This window comes from Pongo pygmaeus, chromosome 4, assembly GCF_028885625.2.
Source record: "Pongo pygmaeus isolate AG05252 chromosome 4, NHGRI_mPonPyg2-v2.0_pri, whole genome shotgun sequence".
Lineage (NCBI taxonomy): Eukaryota > Metazoa > Chordata > Mammalia > Primates > Hominidae > Pongo > Pongo pygmaeus.
The window spans coordinates 154,610,768-154,633,249 of NC_072377.2; the positions used below are offsets into that span (position 1 = coordinate 154,610,768).

The 22,482-nt window shown below is 48.1% G+C and overlaps 1 protein-coding gene across 12 annotated transcripts in view; it reads left to right on the forward strand.

The window, feature by feature from the left end:
- Positions 1-22,482, forward strand: part of PPARGC1B (PPARG coactivator 1 beta) — a 128,227-nt gene extending 105,745 nt beyond the window's left edge. For 8 of the 12 annotated variants that reach the window (XM_054488349.2, XM_054488350.2, XM_063665277.1 and 5 more), the window contains 5 exons: positions 458-1,268; positions 4,219-4,294; positions 6,476-6,597; positions 9,982-10,136; positions 11,681-12,091. In XM_054488349.2, the coding sequence (XP_054344324.1) occupies positions 458-1,268; positions 4,219-4,294; positions 6,476-6,597; positions 9,982-10,136; positions 11,681-11,781 (1,265 nt within the window). In that variant the 3' untranslated portion in view covers positions 11,782-12,091. Of the gene's footprint in view, positions 1-457; positions 1,269-4,218; positions 4,295-6,475; positions 6,598-9,981; positions 10,137-10,452; positions 10,895-11,680; positions 12,092-21,567 lie in introns of those variants that run through there. The other 4 variants (XM_063665275.1, XM_063665279.1, XM_063665276.1 and 1 more) reach the window with 4 other exon arrangements.

Below are 22,482 nucleotides of genomic sequence, written 5' to 3' on the forward strand. Positions count from 1 at the left end.
TAGTGATGTCTGCCATCCACTGGGTTGAGGGAGTAAAGGCACTTGGCCATTTTATTGCCATCCCAAACTAGGGTCTTTTTTTTTTTTTTTTTTTTTTTTGAGACATAGTCTTACTATGTTGTCCAGGCTGGAGTGCAGTGGCATGATCTTGGCTCACTGCAACCCCCTCCTCCTGGGTTCAAGCAATTCTCATGTCTCAGCCTCCCAAGTAGCTGAGATTATAGGTATGCACCAACAAGCCTGCCAAATTTTTTTTGTATTTTAGTAGAGACGTGATTTCACCATGTTGGCCAGGCTGGTCTCGAGCTCCTGGCCTCAAGTGATCCACCCACCTTGCCCTCCCAAAATGTTGGGATTATAGGTGTGAGCTACCATGCTTGGCCCCAAACTTAGGGTCTTAGTGTCCCTTGGAGAAGTAATCTGTCTTTATCTTACCTTTCTCTTCTTCCTCGGGCAGGACTCACCCCACCCACCACACCACCATACAAGCCCACAGAGGAGGATCCCTTCAAACCGGACATCAAGCATAGCCTAGGCAAAGAAATAGCTCTCAGCCTCCCCTCCCCTGAGGGCCTCTCACTCAAGGCCACCCCAGGGGCTGCCCACAAGCTGCCAAAGAAGCACCCAGAGCGGAGTGAGCTCCTGTCCCACCTGCGACATGCCACAGCCCAGCCAGCCTCCCAGGCTGGCCAGAAGCGTCCCTTCTCCTGTTCCTTTGGAGACCATGACTACTGCCAGGTGCTCCGACCAGAAGGCATCCTGCAAAGGAAGGTGTTGAGGTCCTGGGAGCCGTCTGGAGTTCACCTTGAGGACTGGCCCCAGCAGGGTGCCCCTCGGGCTGAGGCACAGGCCCCTGGCAGGGAGGAAGACAGAAGCTGTGATGCTGGCACCCCACCCAAGGACAGCATGCTGCTGAGAGACCATGAGATCCGCGCCAGCCTCACCAAACACTTTGGGCTGCTGGAGACCGCCCTGGAGGAGGAAGACCTGGCCTCCTGCAAGAGCCCTGAGTATGACACTGTCTTTGAAGACAGCAGCAGCAGCAGCGGCGAGAGTAGCTTCCTCCCAGAGGAGGAGGAAGAAGAAGGGGAGGAGGAGGAGGAGGACAATGAAGAAGAAGACTCAGGGGTCAGCCCCACTTGCTCTGACCACTGCCCCTACCAGAGCCCACCAAGCAAGGCCAACCGGCAGCTCTGTTCCCGCAGCCGCTCAAGCTCTGGCTCCTCACCCTGCCACTCCTGGTCACCAGCCACTCGAAGGAACTTCAGGTATGAACAGGGGGCAGCAGGAGAGGCAGCGGGCAGTGGAGGATCCCAGTTCCTGGGGAGCCAGGAGCCCCAGGAGGGAGGATCCCTGGGAAACTTGCTCTGAAACTGAGGCTGCATCTCCCAGTGTGGCCCATGTCTTGGTCAGGGGCCTTGAAGGTGGTCTTCTGGGGCAGTTGTGAGTGAGTCCTGGAGGCAAGCAAAGCCTGGTCTGTGAAATCGAGAGTGTCCCAAACATCCTGGCCTCCAGAAAGAAAGAAAACCCACTTCCTGGCTATTTGTGGGCTTACGTCTAAAGGAACTTGTCCCTTATCCATCTGTATTTTTTGCTTTTATGTTTGTAAAATGGATAGGTTTTTGTGCAAACATACCTGCCCCAACAGTTTGAATTCTAGGGATGTTTAAAAGTAAAAGAAAGATGAGTGTAATTCTAATCTGTGCTCTGGAAAATACCTGGACATAAAGCATTGATAAGGTTTCTGGGTCCTGCTGAGATGCGCTGTGGCTTTCACCAGTCGGCTGCCTCTTGAAGGGCTTTGACCTCAGTGGAGGGATGATGCCTCATGAGCCCGCTTGCTCATATCATCCTCGCTCGCTGAACCAGACTGGAGAAGAAGCCAGTCCAAAAGTCAGCTGGGGAGCTGGGCAGAAAAAATGGAGGTTTGGCAGATTCGGAGGGTACTGGTTGTTCCTCTCTGATCGCAGTAGGTCCTGATTCTCCCTGGGGAAGGCTTGAGGAGGGTCAGTGTCATCATCCCCAGCCCTGTGTTGAGGTGAAGCTGAGTGGCCACTAGATGCTGCTCTTGGGCTAGAGCCCAGCTGCCGAATCCACTGCAGGATTTGTTGGGCCTCCACTGGCCGGCCCACACCCGGGTGTCTGATCTGTAGGTCTGGGGTGGGGCAGGCGCAGGGATTGGCGTTTCCAACAAGTCCCCAGGTGATGATGGTGACATTGCTAGAGTATCATACTCTGAGACCAGAATTTAGGTCTTGTGAAGATCTCTTCTTCCCTTCTAAAGGGACTAGCAAAAAAAATTTTTTTTGTTAAATAAAATGTAAAAAGACTTCAGCTTTATATTTATACATCTACAACAAGGGTTCTTAACTGTTTGAAAACCTGATTAAAGCAAAGGCCCATCTCCCCATTAAAATGTGCATACACATCTAACTGGGCATTCAATTTTAGGGGGTTTGTGGGCTCCCCGCAAACTTGTTAAGAAGCCCTAAATTTTTTGTTCCTCAAAGTGAGGTCCGCAGCAATTTCTCCAGCAAGCCCTTACTGCAGAAGCCAGGATTTGTCAGTCACAGCTGCCTTCTGCCGACCTCGCTGAGCCTCTCTTTCTGGCTCCATTCTTTCCCCAGGGGGTAGCTTCTGCCCTACAGTGGTCCAATGTCAAAGGTTTGGCTTCAGCCTTGCTTTGCTGTGAGCTAAAGCACTCCATCTCCACATTAGGCAGTTGCCCAGGTTCTCTTCATGTTGAAATACATCCCCTAAGCTGGAGCTTCCCTGGCCTCCTTTCTCTCCTGCCCAGCTCAGAGGTGTTTGGGCTGGGCCTGCATTCATAGAATTGCCTGGGAAGAGTCGAGAACTTCTCTAGAAACCCCCATGGATTTTCCTTTTTCTCTTCTCACTTTTGGGCCAGGTTCAGGGCTGGCTTTTTCTGCTCACTACAGAAACTTAATTGGGTAACCTGGCTCCTGCTCAGCTACCTGGCTGAGCTCAGTACCTGGTAAAACTGGTAAGATACTAATCAGCCTTCTCCAGACCTGTACCAAACACTCAGCAACAGAAAGCACGTTAAGCTGGGTTAACAACACAAATCTTGAACTCCATGATACCTTCCAGGCACTCTCAGCTCTTCAGGTGGGGAAAGTCTACCAATTCTGTTGCAAAAGGGATGATAATACTATAATTAGGTAACCCTTTAACGTTGCAAGTAATTTCCCCTCCTATTATCCTACTAGAGCTTCACAGGTGCACCTGGAAGTATCTGCTGCTTATCCCCCATTTTATAGATGAGGAAGCTGAGGCTCAAAGAGATTACATAGAAAAATAGAGCAAATATTTACGGAGCAGTTCCTGGGCTAAGCATTGACGTGCATTTTTAAATTTAATCCTCACAAATGGCCAAGGGATGGACACAATTGGTTATCCCTATTTTATAGATGAAGAACTGAAGTTGAGAGGGGTTCTGTAACTGGCCCAAGGTCACCCAACAGGGAGGCGGTGGGGCCAAGATTCAAACTCAAGCTGTCTGACTCACAAGCCTGTGTTCTTGTCCTCTGTGCTGTATTTGTCAGTGACTCAGACTGGATGAGTGAGGGCAGCGTGCAGTCAGGCAAGGAAGGCTGCAGGTGGGTGGCACCTGGGAGCCTGCTCGGGCTATGGGACTAATGAGCCTGATAGCTAGCCTGGAAGCATGGAGCTGCAATGGCCAGGGGCTGCTGCTTGGCTGAGGCATGAACCCATAGGGAACGGTGCTTCTGGAATCAGAAGGACCTGCTTCTGACTTCTCTGCTTTCTGGCTTTAAGCGAATCCCATCTCAAACCTGAGCCTCAGATTTTTCATCTGGAAAATGGAGAAACATAAAACCTCATGGGGTTTAAAAAAAAATCAGATCAAATAAGATAATAAAGCAAAAGGGCTTTTCTACCCCTAATGGCATAGAGAGGCAAGGCTCAGAATGGGGTGGGGTTATAATGAGCAACACAGTGGTTCCCGGTGATCCAGTCCGGAAGCTGGCAGTAGGCATGTGTCCAGATGTTCAGGCCCACACACAGCCCTGGGCCGTCATTGCGGAAGGGGAAGCTGGGTTTCTGCAGGAGGCAGTTCCAGCTCATGTGCCCTCATGAGTCCTAAGGAAGCATCCGTTGCCTCCTGGAGCAGATCCACCCCCACCCCCATGGTCTCTCCCGAGAGTGAGTGCCTCTGCTTTGCTTGTTCACTGACAGATGTGAGAGCAGAGGGCCGTGTTCAGACAGAACGCCAAGCATCCGGCACGCCAGGAAGCGGCGGGAAAAGGCCATTGTAAGTGATCTGGGGGCCCAGAGCCTGGAGTGAATGGGAACAAACAGGAAGTGTGCGGGGGCTTCATGGACCAAAGCCTTTTGAGGCTGGCTGGTGAGCCCCTCAGTCTTCGGCCTCTGCCTGGGGAAGAAGGGACTATGGCAGCAGCAGACAATGATATTTCTCTCATTTGAAGAGCACGAGGGTCACTAAAGGGCATCAAAGGTGGCACCATGCAAAGTTCAGCCAAGAGACTGGCCATGAGTGTGCTGTTGGTGGTGATTTAGGGCTCAGCGTCAGGGGCCTTGAGGGAGCCAAGTAGGCAGGCTGTGGTAGTGGGGAGCAGAGCCAGGCTAGCCAGGTCACAAGCCAGCCCTGCCACCACCTTCTGTGTGACCGTGGGCAGGTCCCCCAGCTACCCTGAGCCTCACTTTCCTCATTTGTACGTCGGGAAGTTGGGCCTGTGCTTCCCAAGGGTTCCCCCAACTTGATCAGTGCCAAGGGACCAAGAGAGCCTGTCCCTTCCTCCCCACCCACATCCCTAATGCCCTCCCAGAGTTAGTCCACAGGCCCTGGCCTTCTGGCTTTGCCTGGTGACCCTACTGCAAAGCTCCCCACAGAGAAAACACATCAGGGGCCTGGAGTGGGGAGCTGGAGCTGGCCAGCTAGGCCATGTCACTAGAAAGGAGGGAGGAAAGTAGGATGGAAACACAAAAAGACAAACAGACTCCTGCTGGGTCTCTCCCATGTGATGTGGCATTTCAGGGAGGAGGGGCACACAGGAGGTGTGCATACCCTAGAAGTGCACAGCTGTCTGCACGCAGGTCCTTAAAACCATGGACTGTGCATGGAGCATCTTCTTGGAGTCTGTGTCTGGTCATTCAGCAGTGACAGGCCTAGCACAGTTCTGGGTGTTGGAGGACAGCAATGAACAAGAGCGATGAGGCCCCCCTTCTGGCTGAACAGAAGGGAGAGAGAGATAATAGACTCGTAAACAAAGGAATAAACAATGTAATTACAGATTGGGATAAGCACTGTGAAATTAGTAATGTGCAATTAGTAACAATCTGAAGTAAACAGGACTGTTGAGGAGGGTGTGTTTATGGGGTAGCCAGGGAAGGGCACCTTCAGGGAGCTGGGCCCTGATTGATGAAAAGGAGCAACCAAGCGAAGACTCAGGGGGACGAGTGTTTGGAGCAGTGGCAGGAAGGAGCTTTATGAATTCAAGAAGCTGCAAGGAGAGTGGGAGGAGGGGATTTCTCTGTTGAGCTGAGCTTGGACATCGTATGTTGTGGGATGTACAGTTCCCCTGACTGTTGACGACGGAGTCCTGTTTGTGGACCTGCCGCCTGGGTTTTCTTCCTTGGCGTGTGTAGTACGTGGGTGGGATGGCTGGAGAATCACTGGCTATAACCTGTTTCCAGAGCAAGCCTGTCCAGGACAAGAAACTCTGTGTTTTTCCTGTGGGAACACAGATTTCCAGGAACAAGGCTACAGTTTCTCTCACAGGTCAGAGTGACTTGTCCAATAGTAGTGGCTTCAACCAGATCAAATCACAGATCTGAGAGGAGGGGAAGGGGAGTTCCAGTCTGGACTTTCTCCCACCCCTTCCCTCTGCTAGGCTGTTCTGGGCACCCCCTGGCATAGCACGGAACTCTCCTGAAGGTGACACCTTGGTGACAGTGTCTATACTGTGGCTTCAGCCACTTTGCCCAGGCAAAACCAGTATCCCCGATGCCCCCACCTCATTACCCTTCCTTCCAGCCCACTCTCACGCTCACAGTCAACCTGCCTCCTGTGCTTGCCCTACCCCAGCACCTCCCCTGCTCAGACTTGAAAGGTAAGTCCAAAAGCTGCTGAAGATGCAGGCATATCAATGGTGATAAATCCCTCCCCCTTCCCAGCCCCAGTCTCTGCTCATTTCCTTCATGTAAGCAGTGGCTTCCTTCCATGTAAGTGGCTTCCATGTAAGTGGCTTCCTTTCATGTAAGCAGAGGCCTCTTCCCTTCCAACACCCTCCCCCAACAAGGGCAGGTCCTCTGGGGTAGAGATTGGCATTGTCCTCTCTCTGACTCCAGCTGGTATTGCTCACTCAGCCAGGCATCATGGACTAGGACAAGGACTCCGTGGGAGCCCACCCCCAGAGGGGCCCCAGGAAGCCAGGCAATGACCAAGTCTCTCTCTGTCCTCCTTCTCGGGCAGGGTGAAGGCCGCGTGGTGTACATTCAAAATCTCTCCAGTGACATGAGCTCCCGAGAGCTGAAGAGGCGCTTCGAAGTGTTTGGTGAGATTGAGGAGTGCGAGGTGCTGACGAGAAGTAGGAGGTGAGTTGAGCCAAGCCGTGACAAATGAAGGGAGCAGAGAGGGGCACTGGTCCTGATCCAGAGCTAGGTACCAGAAGATGCCCAAGATTTGTGGAATGAATCTGACAAAATCCATAGCCTAGATGTAGAAAGCCAGGCCTAGGAGAAGGACCAGAAATGGTAATGCAGTCAGTAATAGCAGCAAACACGTGCTGATGGTTTACTAAGTGCCAGGCAGTTTCCGTTCATTCTTTTATCTAAACTTCCCAGCACGCCAGGGACATAAGCACTCCTAGTCTTTCAATTGCTCTCCTTTCTGCAGGAGTTCAGACAAGTTAACTGGGTAGCTAGTTGATGGCAGAGCCAGAACCGGAGCCTATGTGTCTGCTTCAGGGCCTTTGGCCTGAAGATAGTGTGGGGCAGCAGCCCCTGGCAGCTTGAAGACATGCACTGGGACTCCACTCTACCTCAACCCTGTGCTTCCTCTGCAGCACCCTCCCTTCCTCTGCAGCAGCAAGTCCCAGGCCTTGGTTGGGTATGGCGGCTCACACCTGTAATCCCAGCATTTGGGGAGGCCAAGGCAGGCAGATCACTTGAGGTCAAGAGTTCAAGACCAGCCTGGCCAACATGGTGAAACCCCGTCTCTACTGAAAATTTTAAAATTTGCTGGGTGTGGTGGTGCACTCCTGTATTCCCAGCTACTCAGGAGCCTGAGGCAGGAGAATCCCTTGAACCCAGGAGGCAGAGGTTGAAGTGAGCCGAGATCGCGCCACTGCACTCCAGCCTGGGTGATAGAGCAAAAAATAAGAAAAGGTCCCAGGCCTTTTGTTCTACTAGGCAGCCCTGGTTTTTCATCACTCACCTGGAGAAGCAGTGTTTTACCTATCAGGGGATCTGCAAAAATAACAGGTTGCATATGAATGCACAATTTAGATGTCAAAACTTTGTCAGTTTTGAAATATTTCTAAATTATCTCCTATTATATTGGCAAACTAAGGCAAACTAAGTTATTTGGGTTTTTACATTCTAATACAATAATAATAATAGAAAGCTTCAGCAAGAAAATAGTTTCTGGTATAAGAGTTATTACATACTTCTTGCCCATTAGGATGGCTACTATCAAAAAACCAGAAAATAAATACTGGCAAGGATGTGGAGAAATTGGAACTCTTGTGTAGTGTTGGTGGGAATTTTAAATGATGCAGCTGATGTGGAAAGCACTATGGCAGTTCATCAAAAAATTAAACCTAGAACCACCATCTGATCCAGCCATTCCACTTACGGGTATATATTCAGAAGAATTGAAAACAGGATATTTGTTCACCCAAGCTCATAACGACATCATTTACAATAGCCAAGAGGTGGAAACAATCCAAATGTCCACCAACAGATGAATAGATAAACAAAATATGGTTTCTATACATACAGTGGCATATAATGAAGCCTTAAAAAGGAAGGCAATTCTGACTCATACCACCACATGGATGAACCTGACAACATTGTGCTGAGTAAAATAAGCCAGGCACAGAAAGACAAATACTGTATGATTTCACTTACATGCTATATCTAAAGTAGTCTCTTTCATCGAAACAGGAAGAGTGGTGGTTGCCAGGGACTGCAGAAAGGGGGAATAAGGGAGGTGGTGTTTAATGGGCATAGAGTTTTAGTTTGGCAAGGTGAAAGATTTCTGGAGCTTTGTTGCACAGCAATATGAGTATACTTAATACTGCCAAACTGTATGCTTAAAAATGGTAAAGATGGTAAATGTTCCTATTAAGTGTTTTTACCAAATTTTTTTAAAAAGAACCATTATACAAATAGAACCATTTTAAGTTCTGTGCAGTTTTCAGGCTATCAAATGAAGATAGCATGCAAAAATAAAGCAGGCAAATTAATCTCTAAAGAGAAAGATCAATCTGTTAAGATTTAAAAAAAACACACAGGATCTTTAAAAAAGAGTCTTGGACATACTACCAATATTAGACATTTAAAGAGGAAGAAGGGTCCGGGCATGGTGGCTCACGCCTGTAATCCCAACGCTTTGGGAGGCCGAGGCAGACAGATTACTTGAGGCTAGGAGTTTGAGACCAACCTGGCCAACATGGTGAAACCCCGTCTCTATTTAGAATACAAAAAATTACCCTGGCGTGGTGGCACATGCCTGTAATTGCAGCTACTTAGGAGGCTGAGGCATGAGAATCGCTTGAACCCGGAAGGCAGAGGCTACAGTGAGCTGGGATTGCGACCACTGCATTCCAGCCTGGGTGACAGAGCGAGACTCTGTCTCAAAAAATAAATAAATAGATAAAGAGGCAGAAGGGTTCAAACTTGGCCCTGGTTCAGAGGTGTCAGGAAACATGATTCACGTAAATGTTTATTAGGCACCCACTATTTGTAAGCCTGTCCTAATAGTTGTTGAATGCCACTTTGTCTCTGCCTTGAGGAGTTTACATAGCAGATGATATGTCAGTTGGGACTCTTTCTGTTGTTCATGGAAGTGAAAAGTTGGAATAGAACTGACTTTTGGTCCTTCTCAAGCAGACTTTTCTCCTGGTTGCAGAGTGGCTACCTGTAGCTTTAAGCTACCCCCCAGCAGCTTAGAGACCGCTGGGGAGGTAGGAGTCACTACATGACTCCAGCAAAGACCTGAGATGGATTCTTTGGGGTTCAGCCTTGAGTAAACAGGCTTATCCTTGAACAAACCATGGTGTCCAGGAAGGGCCATTGTCACGTGGCTTGCCCTGGCACCCTGAGCCTGGTTGACCACACATGCTGTTGTCAGAGGAAGGGGAGTGGAAGCTGAACAGGCAGGCATCATAGATGCCTACCATGAAGGGCAAGATGTGTGCAGAAGACCAGCCCTACTAGGGGAGGTGAAGGCCAAGATGGCAGCCAAGGAATTGGTGACTGAGGCTGGCTTTGAAGGAGGCAGAAAGTGGTACAGTAGTATAGGCAGGGGAATGGCATGGCAACGGCAAATCCAGGGAAATGGGAAGGATAGGAGAAACATACAGCGGTGTTAAGAGCATCAGCTTTAATGTCAGAGGCCTGGGTTTGAATCCCTGCCCTGCCACTTGCTTTTGGGTAAATTACTGAACTCCACAGAACCTCTTTCCTCATCTGCAAGGTGGAGATAACAACAGTACCCACCTCACAAGCTCATCTGAGGAGTGTCTGAGGCAAGATGTGATGGCCAACACCTGGCAAACATTCAGCATATTAGCTGCTTTCATTATTACCACATTGCAGAAGTCAGCCCAGTGGTCATCATCATCTCTATTTAGGGGGCCACGTGATGTGGGTATCGAATCACTGTGGCAGTCGGTTCCTCATCTAGTAATGGGTGGTCTCACAGTGTCCACCCAGCCAGCCCAATAACATACTCTCCTTGTTCTCTCCCTGCAGAGGCGAGAAGTACGGCTTCATCACCTACCGGTGTTCTGAGCACGCGGCCCTCTCTCTGACGAAGGGCGCTGCCCTGAGGAAGCGCAACGAGCCCTCCTTCCAGCTGAGCTACGGAGGGCTCCGGCACTTCTGCTGGCCCAGATACACTGACTACGGTAAGCCCCTGAAACCCAGCCACAGTCTAGTAAGACTCAAAGCTTGGGAGGCAGTGCCTTCCTTGAACAAAACCCAGAGCTAAAGCCCCTTGTGGACATAGCTTCCATCCCCACACCCCAGTGTGCTGCTTGGTATAACTTTGCAGCCCCTTTGCCTGAAGGCTACCATCCTGTTTCTCTTCTGGCCTCTGGTCCACCTTATCCTGTCCTGTGACTGCTACCAAAGAGAATCCAGCCTCCCACGGCCTCTAGGAAGATTCAGTCATGTGCACAGCCAGCCGGCAGAACCGTGGCTATGGTCTCCTTGACTTCACAGGGCCAGCTGCTACCCTGTCCCCTTCAGGGGCATTCCGTGGTGACCCCAGACAAGGCAGCAGCCACCTGGGGACAAGATGATGAAGAAGGACAAAGAAGTACAATGTATGAAAGAATTACTTGGCCAGGCTCAGTGGCTCATGCCTGTAATCCCATCATCTTGGGAGGCTGAGGCAAGAGGATCACTTGAGCCCAGGAGTTCGAGACCAGCTTGGGCAACGTAGTGAAATTCCATCTCTACAAAAAATATAAAAATTAGCCAGACATGGTGGCTTGCACCTATAGTCCCAGCTACTCAGGAGGCAGAGGTGGGAGGATCACCTGAACCCAAGAGGTCGGGGCTGCAGTGAGCCGTGATGGCACTACTGCATTCCAGCCTGGGCGACAGAGCAAGACCCTGTCTCAAAAGGAAAGAAAAAAAAAAACACTTATTGGAGAGAATCCAATGCAGCCTTGATGGTACAGGACTGAGTGTCAGTGGCCCGGCTGGGTGCCAGGCCAGGCGGCCCTGCACTTGGCTGCACATCCATTTATGGGAATCAGTTTCCCAATCTATTAAAAAATTCTAGTGTTGGCTGGGTGCAGTTGCTCACGCCTGTAATCCCAGCACTTTGGGAGGCCGAGGCAGGCAGATCATGAGGTCAAGAGATCGAGACCATCGTGGCCAACATGGTGAAACCCCGTCTCTACTAAAAGTACAAAAATTAGCTGGGCGTAGTGGCATGCACCTGTAGTCCCAGCAACTTGGGAGGCTGAGGCAGGAGAATCACTTGAACCCGAGAAGCAGAGGTTGCAGTGAGCTGAGATCGCACCCTTGCACTCCAGCCTCGGCGACAGAGCGAGACTGCATCTCAAAAAAAAAAAAAAAATTCTAGTGTTGTTAGCTCTCCCTTATGTGGCACTGCAGCAGGTTACTAATGGACGAGAAGCTGTTGGGGGAAGTAGAGTTGTAGGGTGTTGGAGCTAGAAAGGCTCTGGAGTGCTCTAGTTTGGGCCTCCAGGTCTCTAGATAGGACAGCCAAGGCCGTGAGACACTGATACCATGGCCAAGATGTCCCAGCAGGATGGCAGGCAGTGCCCACAGTCCAGCGCTCATCCCAGCTCCCCGAGGCCTTGGGCTGCAGTCACTCCACGGTGCCCACTTATAGTGGTAGATTTTTCAACCATCCGGTCTTTGTAAGTTGCTCACTGCCTTCCCCTCTTCCCTGCCTCCTCACCCCCATGCCCAGATTCCAATTCAGAAGAGGCTCTTCCTGCATCAGGGAAAAGCAAGTATGAAGCCATGGATTTTGACAGCTTACTGAAAGAGGCCCAGCAGAGCCTGCATTGATAACAGCCTTAACCCTCGAGGAATACCTCAATACCTCAGACAAGGCCCTTCCAATATGTTTACGTTTTCAAAGAAATCAAGTATATGAGGAGAGCGAGCGAGCGTGAGAGAACACCCGTGAGAGAGACTTGAAACTGCTGTCCTTTTAAAAAAAAAAAATCAATGTTTACATTGAACAAAGCTGCTTCTGTCTGTGAGTTTCCATGGTGTTGACGTTCCACTGCCACATTAGTGTCCTCGCTTCCAACGGGTTGTCCTGGGTGCACCTCGAAGTGCCGGGTCCGTCACCCATCACCCCTTCCTTCCCGACTGACTTCCTCTCGTAGACTTGCAGCTGTGTTCACCATAACATTTCTTGTCTGTAGTGTGTGATGATGAAATTGTTACTTGTGAATAGAATCAGGATTATAAACTTCATTTTTAATTGAAAAAAAAGTATATCCTTAAAATAATGTATTTATGGCTCAGATGTACTGTGCCTGGGATTATTGTATTGCTTCCTTGATTTTTTAACTATGCACTGTCATGAGGTGTTTGCCACTGAGCTGCCCTGCTCCCCTTGCCAGATTGCCCTGGAGGTGCTGGGTGGCCGCTAGGCTGGTCTGCAGGAAAGCGCAGCCTGCCGTTTCCAGGCCGTATCTGCCAAGCCCTGCCTTGTCTCTTACTGAGCAAGTTCGGCTCAAATTATAGGAGCCCCCATCTTGCGCCCAGCTCATGCTTCAAGTGTGTGTCTATCCATTTGTACTCAGACCCTTGAGTACCTTGTAAGGAAGGCGGGGCAAGCTGCATCATTCCTGTTTTCCAGGGGAGGCTGGCAGCTCCTTGAGAGGCGAAATGACTGTGGGAGGTCCGGTTGCCAGTGAGGAGGCAGAGCGGTGACCCAGACCAGGCCTTCTGATTCTTGGTCCCGTGCTTCCGTAGTAGCTGGGGTAAAGACACCGTTTCAGGGACTGGTAGAGGTGAGTTCGGCTAAATTGGGCGCCAGGCTAGAAGCCTAAGGGCTCATTTTAGGGGTTACATTAGGTGTTGATTCACCAGCATCAGGTGAATTCAAGCCCTGGCATGTGTCTTGGGTGCACCATCAGCTTTGATCCTGAGTGGTCCTGCGGTTTGTCTGTGCCTGTGGACACACTGTCAGAACTTCAGTGACGCCCCTGGCAGCGGTACAGACAGGTGGTCTGGGAGCAGTCATCTTTTTTGGGCCAGCCACCAGCCCATCCTACTCCCTCAGGTAGTCCTTCCTCTTTACCTTGTCCTTGTCTGTAAAGTTGTTTTGGTGGCTGGGGCAGGGGAGCCAGGAGGAGGGAGTGAAGGTTGGGAATAGATAGGACAATCTCCTAGCTCCCCTCCAATTGAGAAAACACTCCAATTGGGCTTTGCTTTAAACTTTGTGTTCTTAAGTGATGTCAAAGCCATTTCCAGCTTAATGTTCTGTGGGTACCTTGGGGGCCATTCATGCAGGGAGCATGGCCAGGCAGGGTATGAGTACATTGTTTCTGATTTCTTTCATACATCAGGGTTCCTTGGGAAATTTTTGTATTTTTTTTTAAGTCCTGCTGCTTTAAAAGTTTGAAAGTGGCTCATTAAACAGGCTAATGTAATTTGTTGCTTATGCCAAGCCTAGACTGTTGAGAATTGACTTTTTTAAAGATTATCAAATACCTCAGTAGGTAAAATGAGCCCACGATCTTCCACTGAGTGGTAAACATACTCCCAGCCCATGGATAAGGCCAGAAGAGACAGGCTTTAGTAGGGATAGGGAATTTGAACTGTTGTGTGTCATAGCAGTTGACCTCTCTGGACTCCAGTTTCCTTTCCTGTGAAATGAACTGATTAGACATGTTTCAACATTGTTAGCTTCTGCTGAGGCAGTGTCTAGCCCAAGACGGCAAATACATAGCTCATGTGCCACTACTCCCACCTCCTTGACCAATACAGACATAACTAATCAATCGCACCACTCAGGTTCCTTGAGCCTGGATGTGCTATAAGAATCCTGAAATCAGTGCTCTGGTAAGTCATTACTAATTGATTAGAGTTCAATCTATTTGACATCTTGGGCTCATCTTTGGAAGGTTTCCAACAATCACACAAAACCATATGCTGGCTGGGTTTCATGCTGGCCTATCCCTGTCTGTGATGTTCCGTTCCATGAGAGAAAACTCCCCTAATGCTATTCCGTGGCGCAATACTCCCAATACTATTTTGACGCACACGTCCCCTTGCAGAGGGTGCAGGGGGCAGTAGACGAATGACAGACAGGAACATATTTGGGGAAGGCAGGGCTTAGGAAGATGGACCAAAAAGGGACTTCCCACAGTACAGACCTGATCATTCGGATTTCCTTTTTAGCTATTCACTGCCTAGCACATAGTAGGCACATGATAAATGATTATGGAATGGGATAGAATTTAGATCTTTCTGCTGCCTCCACTAAGTTAAGTCCTGATTTACATCAAGGAGAGAACTGAGATAGGAAAGCACACTAGATTCCAAGTCTGGAGAATTGGGGGAGTCCAGATTCTATCAAGAATTTCCTTTGTAACTTTGGTAAGTCCCTTTTACTCCCTGGCACCCCGGTGTGCTGAAAGGAGTTGGGCCATAGATGATCTCTTAGCCCCTCCTATTTGCTTCTTCCTTGATTGCACTTGGTCAAAGGGTCAGCCTTGGGCTGGTGATACTTTAAAGAAATGGAGAGTTTTAGCAAAGGACCAGTCTGTCCCTCCCTGCTTTGGGGTCAGCTGAAGCTGTCCTTTCATGTCAGATTAACCTAGGACACTTGCAGTTAGCTTAGACGTTGGCCCTTGAGCAGAGACCTGAGCGTGGCATTGGGACATGACATACCTAAAGTCAGGGCTAGGGGACACTGCCTGCCAAGGGCATCGAGTAGTCTCTACTTGCCATCCCGTACATAAAATGCTACAAGTTCTAAAATTTACCAACCCTGCAGACACCCTCTACCCCGAAGGACTCATTCGGTGCTGTGTATTATTTAGGGCAACTCCAAGGTCTATTCAGAAAAACGAGTGAACCTTGGTCTCTTTCCCACCAAATTGAGGAGTAACCCAGAGGGAGCAGCTGCCATTGGCAACCATCTCGTTGTAGCTCTGTCCTAGTGTTTGCTCTCAATGATGTTTACATGTGATCGCCATAAAGCTTGCTATAGACTGTGTCAATAGCCGCCCGCACAGGGCAGGTCGTACTGTCCGTTTCTGTGCCGTGCTGGTGTTTTCCAAAAATGTCTGATCCAACCACTAAGTGGAATTCTTCCATCTCCTTCCTCAGTCTGTACAAGGCTGAATCAGAATCCCCATTCTCGGGGGCTCTGGTTACTGAAGGAAAATGCATCAAAGAGTTAAAGAATATGAGTGGATGGAGTGCAGCTAAGGCCCCCACCCCCTGCTCCGTCACAACTTGCCCCCTCAACCAAAAAGCTGCTTTGAGTCAAAAAGCACCCATAAGATACCTGCAACTGCCTTGAAATCTTGCAGCATGGAGTGTCGTATGTACTCAGGAGAGAGGCAGGGCTTTGCGGGCAGGAGAAGGAAGGGAGGAATGCTCTGAGCTGCAAAAACCCAGTACTCAAGTTCTGACGCGGGAGGAGATGCAGTGAGACGTCTTTTGTTGCCTAAAGCCTGTTCCTGTTGGTTTTTCTTAGAGTGATTTCTCCTAGACATGTGCAGTAAGCCCACTGGGGCTGCTATGCAGTGGTGAGTCGAAGGGCAGGGAAGGCGTGGACAGCCTGGTCCTTCTGCATGGACAGCTCATTCCATGGCCCATCCCAGGTATAGAGTTCAGTTAATCCCAGTTGAGCCTGTAGTTTGAGAGATGGCTCATCCCAACTGTGAAGCAAAATCAGCCCCAGAGGATGTATTGATCTGATTCACTGATGTCAAAATTGCAGTATTTTTTTAGCATTTGAGATTTAGCAGCTGCCTTCAGTTTGGGGTTACCCATATCCCAGCATCAGATATGATTAAGGAAAGAAATTGGATGTACAATAGCAAAGAAAGTGAATGTAATGGTTTCACTGGCCAAAGAAGAGGGACCCTGTCATCCCTTACCAATGGGGCAGAAGAAAACTAGTGCATGTGCAATATGTCAAAGTTAGTCCCCTAGTCCCTGAGGTGTTTTTACACACAGATGGGCTCCAGGTCTGCTTGTCAAGTTTGGAGGTACCGGGTAAATGGAGGGGAGCTTCAGAGTTGGAAACCCACATACATGGATGTGTCTTTGGCCCAGAACCGCCATGGGATGGGGGAAGCCCTGAGCCAGCTACAAGACACCCAGGAAGTAGGCAAAGGCTGACTTTGCATTAAACAATAAAAGCACTTTGAAGAAACCCCAACACTTCAGCCTGGGTCCATGTTACTACACTGGAAAATATGAGTCTTCTTTGGCTGTGTGAGGTGCTCTTCTAGAGACTGGGACAGGGAGTTCGGGAATGGGGCTGCTGTCAGCTAGGAGAGAGCAGAGATGCCTTTGGAGATGTCAGCAGCAGGAGAGCCAGTGCTGGGGCCAACCCTTTGCTGGCCTTTTGTTGGAAGCCCTCGAAACAGGGAGATATGGATTTAGATCTCGGTACCTACCTTTACAGAAAGATGAAAACAACCCAGCTGAGTGAAATGGGTTTGTAGAGTAAGTCACTTAACTATAAGCCATCTCAGAATCAGAAACCCCAATGTTTCTTACTTGCTGTGTGACCTTGGGCCCCTGTTTCCTCATCTACCAAATGAGAATGTTGAATATGAGCATTAAAGTCCCTTTCACCTCTGAGAGGCTCAGATCCCCAACCAGGAGCATTGGGAATCCATCACTCCTCCTTGAAACTGATTCCATTCTCTGACTTGACCCAGCTCCTGTTCAGGGTGAGGGTTCTCTGCAAGAACCAACCAGCAGTAGGTTCAATCCCACTGTGTCCTGGCTGAGTTGCCTTATCCAAGGAGACCAGCTCCCCGGGACAGATCTAAGCCATAGTTTCTAGTGGGGACAGTAAGGAATTAAACCCCCAACTTGGCTAGGTAACGATATCAAATCTCACATTAACCTTGTCTTTGTCCCCACTGGATAGCTGTTAATCCGAATGTTGTGACCATTTGGCTGTTTCTCTCTTGTTCTCAGACAATACTAGCAATACACTTTTTTTTTTTTTTTTTTAAGAAAAACAGCTTGGGCACTTTTCACACATTTCTTTCAAATGATTGTAAAACATATGGGGCAACAGGAGGCATTGATCACGCTGCATATGTTTAGGGCAGCTTTTGTTTTTTGTTTCTTTAATGGTATAGCAGCAGTGACTGAGGCTTCGTGATTTGTGGGGACAGCTTTTCAGATACTCTGTTTCATCAGTATGCTTTGCACATCCGGAAGGAGTACAAAAATCCAACTGCCCGAATTTGGGGCTTGGAAAATAGGTTTTATAGGTGGTCGGTCCCTGGGCTGTGCAACAACTCCTCAAAGAGGGTTTTATATAACTAGAACCCCCCTGTGCTGTATTTTTGGTCAAAGGAGTCTCCAAGGCGGCTTATAAAAGCTTCCTTTTTCGCTTGACCACCCTTGCTCATTGGTTACTTGTGAAGGGAATTGGTCAGTTTCCACCTCAGCACTTTGCCTTATCAACATGTGGTCGCCATCTAGTGGCCAAAGGTTGTCTCCACCAGCTACCCAGATGGAAGGCAAGTAAATCCTTTCGGCCACCCTGCTGTCCATCGTGAACTTTGGGAATGAAATACAATGGCATGAATGAACTGCCTTTGTGTTCAGAGATCAGTGCAACACTAGGGTCAGAAGACTCCAGAGGCAGCCACTTAGTAGACTCTCACGCAGAACTGAGAAATGCACTAGCTGTCTTGTGGGCAGAAGAGACAGGAGTGGACCAGGAGAGGTCCAGGTGCCCGGGAGGGGTTTACTGTAACTGCAATACTGGCAGCCCAGCTGCCGACCTTGTTAAGTAAACCTTTGCTGGGTGGTCCGAATTATGCCCTCAAGGCAAGATAAGAAGTTGGGTGTAAGGATTCTGTGGGGGGCCTGGCCATGACCTTTGATATGGTCCACCGAATAGCCAAATAGTTTTTTTTGTTCAATTTTTTGCTTTCGTATTTTGTATTTTTAAAATCTTGTCAAATGTTTTTGTGCTAGGAATAAAAAGTCATAAACTATTCCCAACTTTGTTTCTTGAGGGATGTTCTGATTCCAATGGAAACAGGTTGGAAATCTCAAGGGGAGTGTGGACAAGGTGGTATGTGCAGCAGGGGAATAGACTGCTTGGATTTCCAAATGGTTTCTGGGGAAGATGACCATCCAGAAGTCCAGCTTAGTGCAGTCTGCTCTGGAATTCACACCCACCCCCTCACCTCCTTGTGCCGTGTTGTTAGCATTGGCTTGGAGCATCTGCTTCTTCCAGAGGCAGCTGCTAATGTTGAAACCAACACGAGCCCTCTCCCCAACCCCAGGTTTCTAAAGAAGGTGTCTGTAGCCAGCCTTAATCAACTGGGCAAGGTGGTCCCTATGGTCCTTTCCAGCATTTCCAAATCTTGGACTCAAATTATTTTCTCTTGGTGTGACCACACAGCCTAGAGAATTCTGAGCAATAGGAGCCAGGGCTTTCCCTGACTCTGCGACAGGGTCAAACCAAGGAATGGCTAAACCTGTGAGGTTTTGTCATCCCCAGGGGTACTACTGTAGGGGGCATTATTTATTAGGAAGCTTAACAAGGTAACTACAGCCTGAGTGCGTGAGTGTAAGGCTGTGTTTGTGGTGGGTGTGTGTGTGTATCCGTGCACACATACACACGTCTGTGCCTGTGTGTGTGTGTTTGTGTGTGTGTGTGTGTGTGTGGAATTACATTGATGCATTTATTGAGAAAGGTGCAAGAATTTCACCTACACAGAGGGACACATCTGCTTTGTTATTTATAATAGAAAGCTAAATTTTAATTTTTTAAAGGACACTGCTAATGATTGAGAATCAAGTTTTTAGTTTTGCTATTTTTTTTAATTGGTAGAGGATTTTTATATATTTTTTCCATTTTGTTGGGTTGTGTCCTTATTTATATAAATACTTTATCCGTAAGAGGCAAGGAGGAAACCTTCTTTGCTTTTAATTATTGTGGTTGTCATCGTCCCTATTTTATTTCTGGTGTGATTTCTCTGTCTTACCTTCTAAATGAGAAAATGTTTTCTTGTATTTGTACATTGTCAGATTCTATAGTTTCCTAGATAATTTAACCAAATTGCTCTATGTATTATTATTCTGTGAGTATAAAGTTCTATTTTAATGTCTGTAAATATTTCAGAACTGGCTTCTTTTCTCAGACTCCCACTGTGGGGTTATTGTTTACATCACAGAAACTGTAGAATCTCTATGCTCATGTACTGTAAATAGTGAAGTGATCTGCTTATAAATAAACTTAACAAATACACTATGGAGATTAAAAACAAAATACCACCCACAGCTTTGCCCGTGTGTGTCTTTCCTTGTTGGTCCTGGGAGCTCAATGAGGGACACTCTGACCACTAAATGGGGAAGAGATTTCAGTTTTCAGCATCACCTTCTCAGATAAGACCCCGGATGATGTCTGCCCCCCACCTCACCACACTTCTCCCTCCTTCACAGCACTTTTCACAGTTCATAATATCCATTCATGCCGGGCACAGGGGCTGAGGTGGGGGATCACTTGAGCCCAGGAGTTCAAGGCCAGCCTGGGCAACATAGTGAGACCCCCATCTCTGAAAAAGTAAAGTAAATAAAATATAATAAATAAATAAAATAACCATTCAGACTCATCTCACATAACAGCTGTTCCATGAAGGACTTTTTGCCCTGACTTTTATAAAGCTATACCACTTTCTGAACAAAGACTTCCTTGTTTTGGTATATCAACTTTCACATAAGCACATTGAATAAATGCACTGTAGGAGGTTTTTTGGCATTATGGTTCCAGGCAAAACACTCATCAATTTGTAATTACAAAATGGTTTCTGGTCAGAGGATCTCATAGAGAGCAGGCCTGCATTGTGTGCGGTAATTGAGTGAGCTCAGAACATTTTCCTTTGTGTACTTCCAGCAAGTAGGGTGAGGAAGTGGCATCTTCCAAGACTCTCAGTTGCGTGCCTGTGTGTTATTTCCTCACGTCTCAAAGGGGTTAGCCTGTATTTTGCCCTAAAGCTGTTTTTTGTGCTTTATTTTTAAATGCCAGACACCCATGAGCCCCAAAGGGTTGAAACATTGGCAAAGAGAATTATATATGAACAAGAACAGGCTGGGCGAGGTGGCTCACATCTGTAATCCCAGCACTTTGGGAGGCTGAGGCGGGTGGATCACCTGAGGTCAGGAGTTCGAGACCAGCCTGGCCAACATGGTGAAACCCCATCTCTACTAAAAATACAAAAATTAGCCCAGCGTGGTGAGGGGCATCTGTAATCCCAGCTACTCAGGAGGCTGAGGCAGGAGAATCACTTGAACCTGGGAGGCGGAGGTTGCAGTGAGCCAAGGTCGTGCCACTGCATTCCAGCCTGGGCAACAGAGCAAGACTCCATCTCAAAATAAATAAACAAGAACAGGTGCAATGAATGGTTACATTTTATGTTATGTGCAAACTATTTTCAGGTTGCTATTTATTACATAAACTCATACAAACTCATACATATATTCTCCTTGTTCAGGTGGTTTATTTTCCCAGTCTGTAAAATTTGTTTGGATTTCTTTGATTGCAAGGGAACACATCATGATTTTTTCCCATTAAAATTAATAGGAACGTTTCCACTTAGGGGCAGAGCTCTCTGTTGTGATGAGAGTATGTGTGTGATTGAGGGCTCAGTACCTGTTGCCCATCTGTTGTAAGCTTCAGGAGAACAGGCCGGCCTTTCCATTCACTGCAGGGCACCAGCACCATCAGTCAGGAATTCCTGAGTAGATCCTACCCATAGTGCAAGGAATAGGATGGCAGATGCAGAGCCTCAAGACCTGCCTTTGGGACCCATCTCTGCCACTGCTGTATTGTGTGAATTGGGCAGACCACCTCCTTGGTCACTGATTTTCCCAAATATGAAACAATTTGCTTAGCTGAACTCAAAGGTCCTTTATGTTCTTATATTCTTTAAAAACAACAATAAAACCTGATTTGCAGAAGCAGTATGGTACAAGGAAAATGCTTACAAGCTGGGGTTCTGGGGTCAAGCTGCTTGGCTTTTTTTTTTTTTTTTTTTTTTTTTTTTGAGATGGAGTCTCGCTCTTGTTGCCCAGCTGGAGTGCAATGGTGCAATCTCAGCTCACTGGAACCTCTGCCTCCTGGATTCAAGTGATTCTCCTGCCTCAGCCTCCCAGGTAGCTGGGATTATAGGCACCTGCCACCACACCCAGCTAATTTTTGTATTTTTAATAAAGACAGGGTTTCACCATGTTGGCCAGACTGGTCTCGAACTCCTGACCTTAGGTGATCCATCCACCTCGGCCTCCCAAAGTGCTGGGATTACAGGCGTTGAGCCATCACGCCCGGCCTAAGCTGCTCGGCTTTGAATCTTGGCTCCACGACTTATCAGCTAGGTGTCCTTGGGCAGGTTTTCTAACCTCTCTAAGTCTGCTCCTCACCATGTGATAAATGGAACTAGTAACAGTTTCTTCCTTGGAGTATTGTTGTTAGGATGAAATTAGATCATGCACAGTACCTAGGACATGGTAAGTACTTAATCAGCATCAGCTGTGATCCTTGTTGAGCGCAGTCTCATTTGGTGCTAAGCATAGTCCTCTGAGACAGGCACTGCAAGGATCTTGACTTTTTTTTGACAGATTGGGAAGGCTGGGAAGTGGAGCAGAAGGAACCTGCCGAAGGGACTCGGAAACATGGCAGCAGAGTCAGGACCAGCAACATCAATGCCTGTGTGTTCCTGAGTGACACTTATTTTTCCTTGCTACTCTGCCACGTAACCACCACACGTGATGTTCTTAGGATAGGCCTCTGCTTAAAGACCACTGCTCTCAGAGTGTGCATTGCAGCAGGGCAGAACATCTCGTTTGGGAGTTTAAAGATGCAAGTTCCAGACCCAGTTCCCTATTGACATCATGACCTGCAAACATGAGCAGGGCCCATGCGTCAGGAGCCCAGACTGATCTACTGTGGAGGCCACCAGGATGTGGCTGCCCTGTACACTATGTTCTCTGTGACCCTGGGCATCTCCTGGAGGGAAGCCAGGGAACTGTGTCAGGAACTTGACCCAGCCCCATCTTCTCACTGGCCTTCAATTTCCTCATGTGTCTAAAAAGAGAGATTACAGTAGATGAGTGGTTTACCGTTTGGGGAAACCATGTGGCTCCCTCTCCTCAAAGCAACTGTTTTAATATATTAGTTTCTGCATAACATTCAGTGTGGAAGGAAGAAAAGTTCTAGAGCTAATGTCCATTTATTAGAATGAGACAGAGGAATGTGTTACATGAGGCCACAAAGAAACAAACAGATAAATACAGGATGTGGGAAAACTGACTCTATTTCTGCAAGTTGGTGACATTGGAAAAAAGGAAGGAGCACTTTGTCTATTAAAAGAGACTTCAGAAACTTAACCATAGCTATGTGAGGTGATGGATATATTAATTAGCTTAATTATGGCAATCATTTCACAATGTATATCAAAACATCAGTGTATACCTTAAATATGTATACTTTTTATTTGCTAATTATACCTCCATAAAGCTGGTGGTGGGGGGAAC